The sequence below is a fragment of the Caretta caretta genome, chromosome 1 (assembly GCF_965140235.1).
Source record: "Caretta caretta isolate rCarCar2 chromosome 1, rCarCar1.hap1, whole genome shotgun sequence".
Classification (NCBI taxonomy): Eukaryota; Metazoa; Chordata; order Testudines; family Cheloniidae; genus Caretta; species Caretta caretta.
This window is the reverse complement of record NC_134206.1, coordinates 729,912-744,546: the sequence shown is the minus strand read 5'-3', so window position 1 is coordinate 744,546 and position 14,635 is coordinate 729,912. Positions and strand designations below refer to the sequence as shown.

The 14,635-nt window shown below is 70.4% G+C and overlaps 1 protein-coding gene across 4 annotated transcripts in view; it reads right to left on the bottom strand.

The window, feature by feature from the left end:
* Positions 1-14,635, bottom strand: part of APBB1 (amyloid beta precursor protein binding family B member 1) — a 40,775-nt gene that overhangs the window by 13,906 nt on the left and 12,234 nt on the right. For 3 of the 4 annotated variants that reach the window (XM_048853771.2, XM_048853850.2, XM_075125500.1), the window contains 6 exons: positions 7,426-7,631; positions 6,845-6,901; positions 3,367-3,452; positions 3,177-3,231; positions 2,217-2,354; positions 128-255 (listed from right to left, as the gene is read on the bottom strand). In XM_048853771.2, the coding sequence (XP_048709728.2) occupies positions 128-255; positions 2,217-2,354; positions 3,177-3,231; positions 3,367-3,452; positions 6,845-6,901; positions 7,426-7,631 (670 nt within the window). Of the gene's footprint in view, positions 1-127; positions 256-2,216; positions 2,355-3,176; positions 3,232-3,366; positions 3,453-6,844; positions 6,902-7,425; positions 7,632-11,149; positions 11,790-14,635 lie in introns of those variants that run through there. The other variant, XM_048853503.2, reaches the window with a different exon arrangement.

The window sequence follows — 14,635 nt, the reverse complement described above, 5'->3', positions numbered from 1 at the left end:
GGAACACGGGGGGACACACGGGGCCGGTACTGTACCGCTCCTTGTCCCGGAGCGTTAGGGTGGCCGGGCGAGGGGGCCCCCAAGCTGCGCCCTGCAGGGGCACGGCCGGTTGCCCAGGGCCACCTACCTGCCATCGTCCCGGCCGACGCCCCACACGCGGATGGTGGCCACGGGCTGGGCGTGCAGCAGCGTCCGCGCCACCGGCTCCACCAGCTGCAGCGTCTCGTGGTCCAGGAACATCAGCATGGCCCGGCCCTAGGTGGAGAGCGGGGTGAGCGGGGACAGGGTGGGGGAGGGGCTCAGAGCGCGGGGTGAGCGGGGGCAGGGCGGGGGAGGGGCTCAGAGCGCGGGGTGAGCGGGGGCAGGGCGGGGGAGGGGCTCAGAGCGCGGGGTGAGCGGGGACAGGGCGGGGGAGGGGCTCAGAGCGCGGGGTGAGCGGGGGCAGGGTGGGGGAGGGGCTCAGAGCGCGGGGTGGGGGGGCAGGGCGGGGGAGGGGCTCAGAGCGCGGGGTGAGCGGGGGCAGGGCGGGGGAGGGGTTCAGAGCGCGGGGTGGGGGGGCAGGGCGGGGGAGGGGCTCAGAGCGCGGGGTGAGCGGGGACAGGGTGGGGGAGGGGCTCAGAGCGCGGGGTGGGGGGGCAGGGCGGGGGAGGGGCTCAGAGCGCGGGGTGAGCGGGGACAGGGTGGGGGAGGGGCTCAGAGCGCGGGGTGAGCGAGGGCAGGGCGGGGGAGGGGTTCAGAGCGCGGGGTGGGGGGGCAGGGCGGGGGAGGGGTTCAGAGCGCGGGGTGAGCGGGGACAGGGTGGGGGAGGGGCTCAGAGCGCGGGGTGAGCGGGGGCAGGGCGGGGGAGGGGTTCAGAGCACGGGGTGGGGGGGCAGGGCGGGGGAGGGGCTCAGAGCGCGGGGTGAGCGGGGACAGGGTGGGGGAGGGGCTCAGAGCGCGGGGTGAGCGGGGACAGGGCGGGGGAGGGGCTCAGAGCGCGGGGTGGGGGGGCAGGGCGGGGGAGGGGCTCAGAGCACGGGGTGGGGGGCAGGGCGGGGGAGGGGCTCAGAGCGCGGGGTGAGCGGGGGCAGGGCGGGGGAGGGGCTCAGAGCACGGGGTTGGGGGGAGGGGCTCAGAGCGCGGGGTGAGCGGGGGCAGGGTGGGGGAGGGGCTCAGAGCGCGGGGTGGGGGGGCAGGGCGGGGGAGGGGCTCAGAGCGCGGGGTGAGCGGGGGCAGGGCGGGGGAGGGGCTCAGAGCGCGGGGTGAGCGGGGGCAGGGCGGGGGAGGGGTTCAGAGCGCGGGGTGGGGGGGCAGGGCGGGGGAGGGGCTCAGAGCGCGGGGTGAGCGGGGACAGGGCGGGGGAGGGGCTCAGAGCGCGGGGTGAGCGGGGGCAGGGCGGGGGAGGGGCTCAGAGCGCGGGGTGAGCGGGGACAGGGCGGGGGAGGGGCTCAGAGCGCGGGGTGAGCGGGGGCAGGGCGGGGGAGGGGCTCAGAGCGCGGGGTGAGCGGGGGCAGGGCGGGGGAGGGGCTCAGAGCGCGGGGTGAGCGGGGGCAGGGCGGGGGAGGGGCTCAGAGCGCGGGGTGGGGGGGCAGGGCGGGGGAGGGGCTCAGAGCGCGGGGTGAGCGGGGACAGGGTGGGGGAGGGGCTCAGAGCGCGGGGTGAGCGAGGGCAGGGCGGGGGAGGGGTTCAGAGCGCGGGGTGGGGGGGCAGGGCGGGGGAGGGGTTCAGAGCGCGGGGTGAGCGGGGACAGGGTGGGGGAGGGGCTCAGAGCGCGGGGGTGAGCGGGGGCAGGGCGGGGGAGGGGTTCAGAGCGCGGGGTGGGGGGGCAGGGCGGGGGAGGGGCTCAGAGCGCGGGGTGAGCGGGGACAGGGTGGGGGAGGGGCTCAGAGCGCGGGGTGAGCGGGGACAGGGCGGGGGAGGGGCTCAGAGCGCGGGGTGAGCGGGGACAGGGCGGGGGAGGGGCTCAGAGCGCGGGGTGGGGGGCAGGGCGGGGGAGGGGCTCAGAGCGCGGGGTGAGCGGGGGCAGGGCGGGGGAGGGGCTCAGAGCGCGGGGTTGGGGGGAGGGGCTCAGAGTGCGGGATCAGCATAGGGTCAGAGGTCAGACCTGGGGCAGGGCAGCAGTGGGGGGGATGCCTGGCTGGGGATTAGCCCTATGGGGACCCCATTCCCTGCAGCTCACTGCCCAGCCCAGCTCGCGCCCCCAGGGACTGGCCCCGCCCCCCTCCTCCCCCGCTCACCTGGTCCCAGCCCCCCAGCGGGGGGGGCCCGTGGGGGGCCAGCTGGCGGATGCAGGAGTTCACAGCTGCGCTGCTCTTGCCTGGCGCCATCTCCTCCTCGCTCATCTCCACCCAGCCCAGCGACCGCACCGGGAAGCTCTGGGGAAGGGGACACACCATGGGGCCGCTGCCAGCCCCCCAAACAGCCCCCTCAAGGCACAGCCTCCCCAGCCAGTCCCCCCCGAATAGCCACCCCGCCAGCCTCCCCCAAACAGCCTCACCTCCTGGCAGAGTCACCACCGCCAGCCCCCCCACCTGGTACAGCCCCCCGGCCACCCCTCCACCGACTCTCCCCCTCCTGGCAGAGCCACCACCGCCAGGCCCCCCCCCGGCACAGCCCCCCGGCCACCCCCCCACCGACTCTCCCCCTCCTGGCAGAGTCACCGCCGCCAGCCACTGGAGGGCCCAGGGTCTGACCGAGGGGGGCGGACGGGAGACATGGGCTGGCTGGGCCCAGGGTCTGACCCAGGGGTGAATCATACCAGGCTAAATGGATTCACTTGCTGTACTTAGCCGGCAGCTCCTCCCAGCGCCATGACAACCGTAACCCGGCAGCCCCTGCTGCCCCGGCGCCATGACGACCGTAACCCGGCAGCCCCTGCTGCCCCGGCGCCGTGACGACCGTAACCCGGCAGCCCCTGCTGCCCCGGCGCCGTGACGACCGTAACCCGGCAGCCCCTGCTGCCCCGGCGCCGTGACGACCGTAACCCGGCAGCCCCTGCTGCCCCGGCGCCACGACGACCGTAACCCGGCAGCCCCTGCTGCCCCGGCGCCACGACGACCGTAACCCGGCAGCCCCTGCTGCCCCGGCGCCACGACGACCGTAACCCGGCAGCCCCTGCTGCCCCGGCGCCACGACGACCGTAACCCGGCAGCTCCTGCTGCCCCGGCGCCATGACGACCGTAACCCGGCAGCCGTACCTTGGAGCCCAGGGGCGAGCCCAGATGCAGCGTCTGTTCCTCGGCTTTCGGCGCACTGAGGAAGAGCAAGAGAGGCTGGTGAAGCCCTGGGCACTGCCTGGCGCCTGGCCCCCCGCACCCCACGGGACGGGCCCCTGGGCTGATCTCCGTCACCCCCAGCCCGTGGATCCTGCAGCCCTGCCCTACTCACGTGAGGCTCAGCAGTGCCAGGTGCAGGGTGGGCTGCTCCAAGCCCTGCTGCCCGGGCTCCGGGGTCCCCTCCTCCGACGGGACGTCCTGGGCGAGGAACAGAGCATCACAGCGTGTCAGGATGGACAGAACCTGCCCTGGGACCCCTCGCGGCCCCGCCCTGCCCCTGGGACCCCTCGCAGCCCTGCCCTGGGACCCCTCGCGGCCCCGCCCTGCCCCTGGGACCCCTCGCGGCCCTGCCCTGGGACCCCTCACGGCCCCGCCCTGCCCCTGGGACCCCTCGCGGCCCTGCCCCTGGGACCCCTCGCAGCCCTGCCCTGGGACCCCTCGCGGCCCCGCCCTGCCCCTGGGACCCCTCGCGGCCCTGCCCTGCCCTGGGACCTCTCGCGGCCCTGCCCTGCCCTGGGACCCCGGCGACCCTGCCCTGCCCTGGGACCCCTCGCGGCCCTGCCCTGCCCTGGGACCCCTCGCGGCCCTGTCCTGGGACCCCTGGCGGCCCTGCCCTGCCCTGGGACCCCTGGCGACCCTGCCCTGGGACCCCTCGCGGCCCTGCCCAGGGACCCCTCGCGGCCCTGCCCTGCCCTGGGACCCCGGCAACCCTGCCCTGCCCTGGTACCCCTCGCGGCCCTGCCCTGCCCTGGGACCCCTCACGGCCCTGCCCTGCCCTGGGACCCCTTGCGGCCCTGTCCTGGGACCCCTCGCGGCCCTGCCCTGCCCTGCCCTGGGACCCCTGGCGACCCTGCCCTGGGACCCCTCGCAGCCCTGCCCTGGGACCCCTCGCGGCCCTGCCCTGCCCTGGGACCCTGGCGACCCTGCCCTGGGACCCCTTGCAGCCCTGCCCTGCCCTGGGACCCCTGGCGACCCTGCCCTGCCCTGGGACCCCTGGCGGCCCTGCCCTGGGACCCCTCATGGCCCCGCCCTGCCCCTGGGACCCCTCGCAGCCCTGCCCTGGGACCCCTGGCGACCCTGCCGTGGGACCCCTCACGGCCCTGCCCTGCCCTGGGACCCCTGGTGACCCTGCCCTGGGACCCCTCGCAGCCCTTCCCTGGGACCCCTGGCGACCCTGCCCTGGGACCCCTCGCGGCCCTGCCCTGGGACCCCTCGCGGCCCTGCCCTGGGACCCCTCGCGGCCCTGCCCTGCCCTGGAACCCCTCGCAGCCCTGCCCTGCCCAGGGACCCCTCGTGGCCCTGCCCTGCCCAGGGACCCCTCATGGCCCCGCCCTGCCCCTGGGACCCCTCGCAGCCCTGCCCTGGGACCCCTGGCGACCCACCCTGGGACCCCTCATGGCCCTGCCCTGCCCAGGGATTTTCCCTTGTTATGTTGTATGTGAGCCTATGTGAGTCTTACTGTTTTGCATGAATGCTGTGTGCCTCAGTTTCCCTTTGTATTGCACCAGTGTCTATGTGGTGGAGTGGGGCGCATTGACCTGGGATGTTGGGGGGAGTTAGACTGGGACTGGCTGCGCTGGTGCTGGATGGTGGGGGGTATCAGGGGGTGATGTCAAGGGACGATACCTGAGCAGGGGCCCTGAGCCCAGGAAGGGGTTGGAGCCAGGTGACACCTGCCCAGGCACCTGGACAAAGGCTGGAGGAGGAGCCGGGGGGTGGGAGGGGGCTGGGTGCGAAGGCTGGAGGAGGTTTCAGATTGGAGCTGGCTGGGAAAACGGAGGGAGACCCGAGGTCGGGGTCTAGGCTCCCCACCCCCAAGACGGACCTGACTGAGGGGTCCTGGTCTCTGCACCTACAAGCTCTGGTTTGGACCAGGTTCCTGTCGCCTAATAAACCTTCTGTGTTACTGGCTGGCTGAGAGTCCCGGTGAATCGCAGGGAGTGGGGGGTGCGGGGCCCAACTCCCCCACACTCTGTGACACTAGTCCCCTCCCCTCGCCCCACTGCCCGGTCCCCTCGCCCCGACTGTCTGCCACCCTCAGGCTCACAGCTCAGGCCTCCCTGCCCCTCAGAATCCAGGTCTGCTCTGTGCCTGGCCTGTGCCAGGCCTTGGGGGTGACCCCTGTACTGGGCCGGGCCCCAGGCCCCCGCAGCTCATAGGGGAGGCCCGTGGCCTCCGAGGCTGGTGTGAAGTGGGACTGTTCTTAATGTCTCCTCTGAATACTGTGGGGGTGCCTCAGTTTCCCCTCAGCATTTCTTAAGTCTCTAGGGGGTGGGATAAGGGAGTGTGATTGTTGCAGAGCAAAGGGCCAGGGTACATAAATGGCCGACACTCTGCCTCCTGGCAACTGATGGCCTGGGCCCTTCCCCCCTGCAAGGTGAGAGCTAAAGGGTTGGAGAACAAAGGAATCAGGTGCCCTCCTCGCCCGGGAAAGGGACAGAGCCCAGAGGAGGAGGGTCAGGAGGGAGTTTCAGTTTGGGGCTGGCTGGGGACATGGAGTGAAGTGCAGACGGGGTTGTCTGGCTCACTGCCCCCCAAGATGGACTTGGATGAGGGGTCCTGTCCTCTGCACCTGCAAGCTCTGTTTTAGACCATGTTCCTGTCATCTAATAAACCTTCTGTTTTACTGGCTGGCTGAGAGTCACGTCTGACTGCGGAGTTGGGGGGCAGGACCCTCCGGCTTCCCCAGGACCCCGCCTGGGTGGACTCGCTGTGGGAAGCGCACGGAGGGGCAAAGGAGGCTGAATGCTCCGAGGTCAGACCCAGGAAGGGGGAAGCCATGTGAGCTGTTTGTCCTGCAGACAGGCTGCTCCCCGAGAGGAGACTTCCCTAGAGTCCTGCCTGGATTCGTAGGGAGCCGTTCCAGATCATCGCTCGGGGACCCCGTGACAGCTGGGCTGTTGGCACCAGCGACCCGTCTCTGTCCGGGGCTCCCTGCCGCAAATCCAGCCCGGCCAGGCCCTGGCGAGGGGCTGGTGCGTCCCCGTCAGGGCGCGATGCTCCCCGGGACCCCGGCAGGTCCCCTTGACCAGTCACCTGGCTACTGGCTGCCAGGCCGTGGCTGGCTAGGGGTGGGGCTAAGCCACGGGCCAGAGGCAGGGGTGGGGGGCTAATCCATGAGACATCAGAGGAAGCCAGTGAGAGGAGCCAGCCCAGCTGTGGGACGCCAGCCCAAGCTCTGTTCCCCTGTCCCCTCGCTCCCTGGCCCCGCGTCCCACCCTCTTAGAGGGGATTGTTCAGGGCTTCGTCTTTCTGATCCTCTGCTGATCTGAGTTCGTTTCCCCCCCGTCCTTTTGCCCAGACAGGGGGCGACCCCCCCACACCGCTCACTGGGTGGCCATGCAAAGAACAGAGGGAAACTGAGGCACACACGGGATTAATACAAATATTACAGAACGCCCCTGCCCCCAGGACACAGGCCTGGTCCCTGCCCCCCCCAACGGGACGTGGTGCCCACAGTGACCTGGCCCGTGCTTTGCTGCCATTCTCCAGCCACTGGCTGCGTGGTGAGCACCCCGATTGCTGCCCAGCCTGCCCTGCCCAGCCTGGGCGCCCCCGACACCGGCCCCGCCCCGCAGTGCCGCACTCACCTTCCAGCCCTCGGCATCCGCCAAGCGCTCGGCCTCCACAAAGCCCGTCCAGGTGAGCTGAACAGCGGGACAGAAACCAGCCAGTGTGGGTCAGTGGCCTGCCCCGGGGTTAGGGGGTGTCTGTCTGCCCCCGATGGGTATCACCCTCTGCCTCGTGGCGCGAATTCCCAGGGCTGCCCAGAGATAGGGGGACACCAGAGCAGCATCTCTTTGTCCCCTGATGAAGTGAGCTGTAGCTCACGAAAGCTTACGCTCAAATAAATTGGTTAGTCTCCAAGATGCCACAAGTCCTCCTTTTCTTTTTACGGATACAGACTAACACGGCTGCTACTCTGAAATGTGTCCCCTGAGGGGTCGAGGATCCCCAGGGCATCTGAGGCATTGCCCTCTGCACCCCAGGGTGGGGGGTCCCCGGGGCACTGGCAGTGTCTCCCCAGGGTGGGGGGTCCCTGGGGCACCAGCAGCATCTCCCCAGGGTGGGGGGTCCCTGGGGCACCAGCAGTGTCTCCCCTGAAGGAGGGGTGGCCCCTGGGATACTGGCAGCACCTCCCCAGGGTGGGGGGCATCCACAGGGCTCTCACCTGCTGCTCTTCGGTGGGCGTGTTCCCCTGGGAGTCACGGTCGGGGCCACGGCCCCCCTCGCCCTGCCCCAGGTCTGTGGGCGGCTCCCACTGCGTGGTGCCCGTGGGGATGTGCCAGTAGTAGGTGCCCGAGGCGTCCTGCACCCTCACCCATCCGGCCGGCAGGTCTGAGTCCGTCTCGAAGGCGTTGCGGGCCCAGGAGGCGTCTGTGGAGGGTGGGGGGTAAGTGGGGCCAGGCGCCCCGGGGAGTTGGCATGGGCCAGAGCTGGGGCAGGACGAGGCCCCAACATCGGCCCAGGCCCCAGCCCAGCTGCCACCCCACCGCCCTGCCCCTCACTCTGCCCACTCGTCCCCCCAGGGCCAACCCTCACCTCAGCCCCCCCAGCCCTCCAGCCCTTTCCAGGGTGGCTGCTTCCCAGGGCCAGCCCCAGCCAGGCCCGGGGCTCCCCGGCGTGACCTGGGCTCGGCTGGATCGACTCGCACGGCCCCAGCGCCGGCTCGCTCGGGGCACAGCCAGCCCCCCGTTACCCCCCCCATTTCCCAGCAGTGACGGAATCGTTGCCTGCAGCCCAGGCCAGCGCGTGGCGAGCACCGGGCTGGGAACAGCCCCTGCGGGACCCCAGGAACAGCCCTGGAACCTGGGGCCCCCATTGCAACGATGGGCGGTGCCCGGCAGAGCCTCGTCCGGACGGCACCAAGTCAGACGCCTCCGAGCCTCTGCCTACGACACAGTCCCCTTGTCATCGTCCCCCAGCCACACCCAGCCAAGCCCGGCACCAGCCAGACCCAGCCAAGCACAGACCCAGCCAAGCCAGGCACCGGCCAGACCCAGCCAAGCACAGACCCAGTCAAGCCGGGCACCAGCCAGACCCAGCCAAGCACAGACCCAGCCAAGCCGGGCACCGGCCAGACCCAGCCAAGCCGGGCACCAGACCCAGACGAGCCCAGACCCAGACGAGCCGGGCACCAGCCAGACCCAGGCGAGCCCAGACCCAGCCGAGCCAGGCACCAGACCCAGCCGAGCCGGGCACCAGCCAGACCCAGGCGAGCCCAGACCCAGCCGAGCCAGGCACCAGACCCAGCCGAGCCGGGCACCAGCCAGACCCAGCTGAGCCCAGACCCAGCCGAGCCAGGCACCAGACCCAGCCGAGCCGGGCACCAGCCAGACCCAGCTGAGCCCAGACCCAGCCGAGCCGGGCACCAGACCCAGCCGAGCCAGGCACCAGACGCAGCCGAGCCGGGCACCAGACCCAGCCGAGCCGGGCACCAGCCAGACCCAGGCAAGCCCAGACCCAGCCGAGCCGGGCACCAGACCCAGCCGAGCCAGGCACCAGACGCAGCCGAGCCGGGCACCAGACCCAGCCGAGCCGGGCACCAGACCCAGCCGAGCCGGGCACCAGACCCAGCCGAGCCGGGCACCAGACCCAGCCGAGCCCAGACCCAGCCGAGCCGGGCACTGGCCAGACCCAGCCGAGCCCACAGTGATAGTGATCACTGGGCCGAATGCGTCCCAGCTCAGCCTCCCCATGAGCAAGGGGGAGGCAGCCGCCTGCCCCTCCCCCCGCACGGCCCAACACTGACGAGCAGCTCCTGCCATGGGCTGCCCCACCCACAGGGACAGACCGACAAACCCAGCCGGGGCTGCAGCCCCCCACCCCGCCAGCAGCTGCAGGGCCCCCTCCCCCAAACCCAGCCGGGGCTGCAGGGCCCCCTCCCCCACCCGGAGCTGCAGCCCCTCCACCAGCCTTTGTCCTCTGCATCCCCCCATGGGATGGGCACTTGTCAATTTGGGTGAGTTTCAAGCACTTTAATGACTCCTCAGTCCCCCCAGACAAGCAGGTGACCCCCACCTGCGTTCCTTCGCCTCCCCAAGAGCAAACTCAGTCCCTTCCCTCCCGCCCGGGAAACGAGGCACGCCGGGGAAACTGAGGCACACCAAGGCTTCATACAAATATTGCCAACAAATGCCTGCGTTGTCCCCCTGCACTGAGCCCAGAGACCCGGGTTGGGCTGAATCCTCTTCCCGGAAGGCCTCCAGCCCGGCTTGAGGGGCACCAGGGCCAGCGACACAGGGGGACTTTCCATAACATCCTCACTAGGTGGGGAAACGTGATTGGCAGAGACCCAGAGATCGGCTGTGACAGCGCCTGGCTGCCTGGGGCCCACGGCCATGGGGAGCCCCACAAGACAACGGCCCCTCCAACTGCCCGGACATTTGGCACCTAGCGACTAACGCCCAGGGATGGGTCCCGCTCGGCAGGGAGCCAGCCCCTGTGACCAGCCGGAGAGCAAAGGGCGGAGGAGGGGCCAGGGAGAGGGGTTGGGAAGTGGGGGGCTGCCAGAAGGAGGAGAAGCTCCTGGATGGGGATTACAGAGGGGCCGGGGGGCTCTGATCCGACCCGGCTGGCCCAGGCTCTAACTCTCTGCGCTGGGTCCAGACCCCCAGGCATCCCCCTGCTGTTACCCGCTGGCTGAGTCACTGCAGAGTCAGGCAGGGGGGTGCCTGGCTCCCTTGGGGTACAAGTCTCCTGCCGGGGTCCCACCCAGGGGGACTTGCCGAGGGAGCTCCCTGCGTGAGGCGGGGGCTGGGGGCTCTGAGGGTCGGTCCCAGGAGGGGGGGAGCCGAGGGGCTGACCCCACCGAGTGTGACCCGGAGGGGGCTGACGCCTGCAGGGGGCTTGCCAGGGCCTGTCCTGGAGCCGGGCAAGGGCACTGGACCGGTGGAGCTGGGCAAGGGCTGGTGGAGCTGTGACGGACGGTTCCACTGATCAGGCACGTCCCTGGATTCAGCTTCCAGCCCTTTCTTGGCCGGCCTGTCCCCCCAGAGCACAGAGCCCCCGAGCCAGCCGGTCCCCCCTGTGACGAAGTGGGAATGTTCTCAGTGTTTTCTCTGAATGCTGTGGGGGTGCCTTTGTTTCCCCTAGGCATTTCTTAAGTCTCTAGCTGGTGGGATCAGGGGTGTGATTGTTGCAGAGCCCTAGGGGGCCAGTGGGATGGTGTCTGCACAGAGAATGGCCGACACCCTGTTTCCTGGCCACCGATGGCCTGGTGCTGACTGAAGGGGCTGGAGAACAAAGGGATCAGGTGGCCTCTTGGCCGGGGAGAGAGACAAAGGCCAGAGGAGGGGCTGGAGAGTTTCAGTTTGGAGCTGGCTGGGGAAACGGAGGGAGGCCCAGTTGGGGCTCTGGGCTCACCGCCCCCCAAGACGGGCCCGGCTGAGGGGTCCTGTTCTCTGTACCTACAAGCTCTGGTTTGGACCATGTTCCTGTCGTCTCATAAACCTTCTGTGTTAGTGGCTGGCTGAGAGTCCTGGGGAATCGCAGGAAGTGGGGGGTGCAGGGCCCAACTCCCCCACGCTCCATGACACCCCCAGAGCACAGAGCCCCCAGCGCAAACCAGCCGACGCTCCTTTGTCCTTAAGGCGCCATAGACACAGACCCTCCCCCCAGACACAGACCCCCCCACACACTGAGCTCAGGGCCCCGACATGCCAGGCACCCCACAGAGCCCCCCAGCCGACGCCCCGGGCACTGTACAGTCTCTGTGGACAGTCCCTGCACACCCAGACAGATGTGGGGGGCAGAGGGCCTGAGGATCACACCGGACGCTCCGGCAGAGCCCGGCCCTGCACCCAGCCCATGGCCCGGGTCTGAGCCCTGGGCCTTGGCCCCAAAGCAGCCTGCAAACAAGCCCAGGCCCCGAGACGCAGCCCCCGAGAGCTCACCCTGCCCGGGGCTCCTCTGGTGCTGGGGGCAGGCGGGCAGCGTCCGTGGTCGCTCCCAGAGCCTGGCTGTGCCCCGCTCCCGGCTCCCTTCCTGGGCGAGCAGCCAGCGAGCGACGGCCTGGCAGGGATCCGAGCTGTACGTGATGCTGACAGCCGGTGCCACCCGCCCCCGTGGGCACAGCTGGCCGGGAGCAGCGTAAACAGCCTCCTGCCTGGCTCTGCGCAGCACCGTGCCCTCCCCGGTGCCTCCGGCTGCCTCCCCCGGGGCGGGGGCCCTGCGAGCTGCATGGAGCTCGCTGCAGCTGGCATCCACACACCGCCCTCGCCCCCCTCGAACGGAGCTCAGTGGGGGGGTCTGGGTCGCCTTCGGGGCAAAGGAGCATCGGCTGGTTTGCACTGGGGGCTCCCTGCTCTGGGGGGACAGGCCAGCCTGGGGCGGCTCCGTGCCCTGGGGGGACAGGCCGGCCCGGGGCGGCTCCATGCTGTGGGGGGGACAGGCCGGCCTGGGGGCTCCGTGCTCTGGGGGGGACAGGCCGGCCCGCGGCGGCTCCATGCTGTGGGGGGGACAGGCCGGCCCGGGGGCTCCGTGCTCTGGGGGGGACAGGCCGGCCTGGGGCGGCTCCATGCTGTGAGGGGACAGGCTGGCCCGGGGGCTCCGTGCTCTGGGGGGGACAGGCCGGCCCGGGGCGGCTCCATGCTGTGGGGGGACAGGCCAGCCTGGGGCGGCTCCGTGCCCTGGGGACAGGCCGGCCCGGGGGGCCTCCATGCTGTGGGGGGGACAGGCCGGCCCGGGGCGGCTCCATGCTGTGGGGGGACAGGCCAGCCTGGGGCGGCTCCGTGCCCTGGGGGGACAGGCCGGCCCGGGGGGGCTCCGTGCTCTGGGGGGGACAGGCTGGCCCGGGGACTCTGTGCTGTGGTGGGACAGGCCAGCCCGGGGGGGCTCCGTGTTCTGGGGGGGACAGGCCGGCCCAGGGGGGCTCCGTGTTCTGGGGGGGACAGGCCGGCCCAGGGGTGTCCCTAGCCTCTGTTTGCCAGAAGCTGGGAACTGGGGTGTCACACAGTGAGGGGGAGTCACGACCCTGCACCCCCCTCCCAGCTCAGGTGACAGGCTCAGGTATCGTCCCTCCAGTGACACCCCCCCCCCCCGCTATCCCATCCCCAGTGGAGACAGTCCCAGCAAAACTCCCCTGCGACATCCCCAAGTCAATCCGCCCCCCTCAGTCCCTGCTGCATCACAGCGGGACGGGGACGGGGACGGGACACTGGGCTGGACGGACCGTCGGGCTGACCCGGTCCGGCCGTTCTCATGTAACTACTCCTGTGCCCCGCATAGCATCTGCCCCCCCGCCCCCCGCCCTGCCGGTGCCCCTCACTCCCAACCCACAGCCCTGGGCTCCCCCAGCTCTGCCAGTGTCCCTCTAGGGGCCCCCATCCCTCATCCAGGCCCAGGGTGGGGACTGGCTGGCTGTGGGGCAAGGAATGGGACATGAGTATAAGTAGGGGCATAGCGAGCAGATCGAGGGACGTGATCGTTCCCCTCTATTCGACATTGGTGAGGCCTCATCTGGAGTACTGTGTCCAGTTTTGGGCCCCACACTTCAAGAAGGATGTGGATAAATTGGAGAGAGTCCAGCGAAGGGCAACAAAAATGATTAGGGGTCTGGAACACATGACTTATGAGGAGAGGCTGAGGGAGCTGGGATTGTTTAGCCTGCAGAAGAGAAGAATGAGGGGGGATTTGATAGCTGCTTTCAACTACCTGAAAGGGGGTTCCAAAGAGGATGGCTCTAGACTGTTCTCAATGGTAGCAGATGACAGAACGAGGAGTAATGGTCTCAAGTTGCAGTGGGGGAGGTTTAGGCTGGATATTAGGAAAAACTTTTTCACTATGAGGGTGGTGAAACACTGGAATGCGTTACCTAGGGAGGTGGTAGAATCTCCTTCCTTAGAGGTTTTTAAGGTCAGGCTTGACAAAGCCCTGGCTGGGATGATTTAACTGGGAATTGGTCCTGCTTTGAGCAGGGGGTTGGACTAGATGACCTTCTGGGGTCCCTTCCAACCCTGATATTCTATGATTCTATGAGGCCTGTCCCCTCTGGGGGGCACCAGTCCTGTGGGGGAGTGGGGTAAGGTCCATGGCTCCTGTCTGATCTGGAAGGGACCCAGGAGTCCTGACACAGCTCCCCCTCCCACCTACTCAGCGAGGCGACTCCTCTGGTGAAGCTGGCCAGAGACTGCCGGGGCCCCAGCTCCTACGGTGGGTGCTGCGGCCCTGTGCCCCCCGCTCCATGCGGCTGGCCAGGTCACAGCACCCCCCCGCCACTGACTGGGCAGTGGGAGGTATGTGGGGAGGTGGTCCATATGGGGGGGCAGCAGGATGTGGGGGGAAGGGGTCGTTGCCCTGGGGCAGGTGCCCTGAGGGGAGACGCTGCCCCAGAGTCCTGCCTGGCGTCACTCAGGGCGGGGCCGGCACCCCCAGGTGGGGCTCCCTGTGGGGCCCCCGGCAGAGTCAGGCGTGCTGGAGGTTCCCAGGGGGCCGAACCCCAGAGAGAGCCCCCCTCGCTGTCACGGTGCCCTGGCAGCCAGTAGCCAGGTGACTGGTCAAGGGGGACCTGCCAGGGTCCCGGGGAGCATCGCGCCCTGACGGGAACGCACCAGCCCCTCGCCGGGGCCTGGCCCGGCTGGATTCGCAGCAGGGAGCCCCTGACAGAGACGGGTCGCAGGTGCCAACGGCCCAGCCTCGGAGGCCACGGGCCTCCCCTGTGAGTTACGGGCACCCGGGGCCCAGCCCAGTACAGGGGTCCCCCCCATGGGCCTGGCAGGGACACCCCCATTGATCTGTCCATCCGCCCACGCAGAGCTCCGCCCCCTCCATCCATCCGCCCGCGCAGAGCTCCGCCCCCCATCCATCCGCCCGCGCAGAGCTCCACCCCCTCCATCCATCCATCCGCCCGCGCAGAGCTCCGCCCCCCATCCATCCGCCCGCGCAGAGCTCCGCCCCCTCCATCCATCCGCGCAGAGCTCCGCCCCCTCCATCCATCCGCCCGCGCAGAGCTCCGCCCCCTCCATCCATCCGCCCGCGCAGAGCTCCGCCCCCTCCATCCATCCGCCCGCGCAGAGCTCCGCCCCCTCCATCCATCCGCCCGCGCAGAGCTCCGCCCCCTCCATCCATCCATCCGCCCGCGCAGAGCTCCGCCCCCCATCCATCCGCCCGCGCAGAGCTCCGCCCCCTCCATCCATCCGCGCAGAGCTCCGCCCCCTCCATCCATCCGCCCGCGCAGAGCTCCGCCCCCTCCATCCATCCGCCCGCGCAGAGCTCCGCCCCCCATCCATCCGCCCGCGCAGAGCTCCGCCCCCTCCATCCATCCGCCCGCGCAGAGCTCCGCCCCCTCCATCCATCCGCCCGCGCAGAGCTCCGCCCCCTCCATCCATCCGCCCGCGCAGAGCTCCGCCCCCTCCATCCATCTGCCCGCGCAGAGCTCCGCC